General features: G+C 61.6%; 1 protein-coding gene across 1 annotated transcript in view; it reads left to right on the top strand.

Annotated features, from left to right (window-relative positions):
- The window catches only part of LOC103803227 (yjeF N-terminal domain-containing protein 3-like), a gene marked incomplete at both ends in the record, with an annotated part of 2,260 nt that extends 972 nt beyond the window's left edge, over positions 1 to 1,288 (top strand). Inside the window, 2 exons of the mRNA XM_009075770.1 lie at positions 985 to 1,095; positions 1,175 to 1,288. Of these exons, the coding sequence (XP_009074018.1) occupies positions 985 to 1,095; positions 1,175 to 1,288 (225 nt within the window). The remainder of the gene's footprint in view (positions 1 to 984; positions 1,096 to 1,174) is intronic.
- Between the last annotated feature and the right edge of the window lie 17 nt (positions 1,289 to 1,305).

The following is a 1,305-nucleotide window of genomic DNA, read 5'->3' as shown; positions in this document are numbered from 1 at the left end:
CAGGAAAATATCCGTCAGTGGATAAACAGAGCCTCCCAGTGCAGCCTGCTGGTATGTGGAGCGCGCAGCCGCCTCCCTGCAGCCTGGCACGGAGCCCCGGCCCCCCCGGGCACCAGCCCTGCCCGGGCAGCGTCCTTAGCACACCTTGGGCATCTTCTCCTTCCCACTGCGGGCACTGTGCTCATCCCAGTGTGGGCACCATTGGCATCCGACCACTGGTTTCGTCCTTGTCCTGCCACAGGCATCGTCCTGATTCCACTGTTGGCATCTCACCATGGGCATCATCCTCATCCTACTGTGGGCACCATCCTCATCCTACCATGGGTAACATCTGCATCCCACCACTGGTGTCATCCTTGTCTCAGTACGTGCCCCATCCTGAGCATCATCCTCGTCGCACTACGAGTCCTGCCCTGCCCCACCCTGGGTGCCAACCCAGTACTGCTGTGGATGCCATTCCCATCCCTCCCTGGGCATCATCCCCATCCCTGTCCTTCCTGGGTGCCATCCCCATCCTTCCTCGGGCATCATCCCCATCCCATCCCTGTCCTTCCCTGTGTGCCATCCTGGGCATCATCCCCATGCCATCCCTCTCCTTCCCTGTGTGCCATTCCCATCCTTCCCTGAGCATCATGCCCATCCCATCCTTGTTTTTCCCTGTGTGCCATCCTGGGCATCATCCCCATGCCATCCCTCTCCTTCCCTGTGTGCCATTCCCATCCTTCCCTGGGCATCATGCCCATCCCATCCTTGTTCTTCCCTGTGTGCCACCCTGGGCATCATCCCCATGCCATCTCTGTCCTTCCCTGTGTGCCATTCCCAACCCACCCTGGGTACCATCCCCATCCCACCACACACTGTGCTGCCTACCCCATGCCCACCATGGGTCCAGCTGCCCCTCACCCTGTCCCCCTGCTCCACCCCATCCCTGTGTGCCCCGGGAGGGTGGCACAGTGCCACAGTGACACTCCATCCCTCTCTCAGGCCTTCCCTCTGCCGTCGCTGCCGCGGAGACAGCCCACGGTGCTGGTGGTGTGTGGACCAGCACAGAACGGAGCCATCGGGCTGGTGTGTGCCAGGCACCTCCGGATCTTCGTGGGTATCTCCCTCCCCATCCTCCTCCTCTTCATCCTTCACACCATGCTCTGACCCCCATCCCTTCCCTCCCCCACAGGACTATGAACCCACTATCTTCTACCCCAAGCGCTCGCCGGACCCTCTGTACAGGGATTTCACCACTCAGTGCGAGAAGATGGACATCCCCTTCCTCTCCTACCTGCCCACCGAGGTGAGCCCCCCACCCCC

Source organism: Acanthisitta chloris, unplaced genomic scaffold (genome assembly GCF_000695815.1).
Source record: "Acanthisitta chloris isolate BGI_N310 unplaced genomic scaffold, ASM69581v1 scaffold15085, whole genome shotgun sequence".
In the NCBI taxonomy this organism is placed as follows: domain Eukaryota; kingdom Metazoa; phylum Chordata; class Aves; order Passeriformes; family Acanthisittidae; genus Acanthisitta; species Acanthisitta chloris.
Note: the sequence above shows the minus strand (reverse complement) of the source record. Positions and strands in the feature narration are given on the sequence as shown.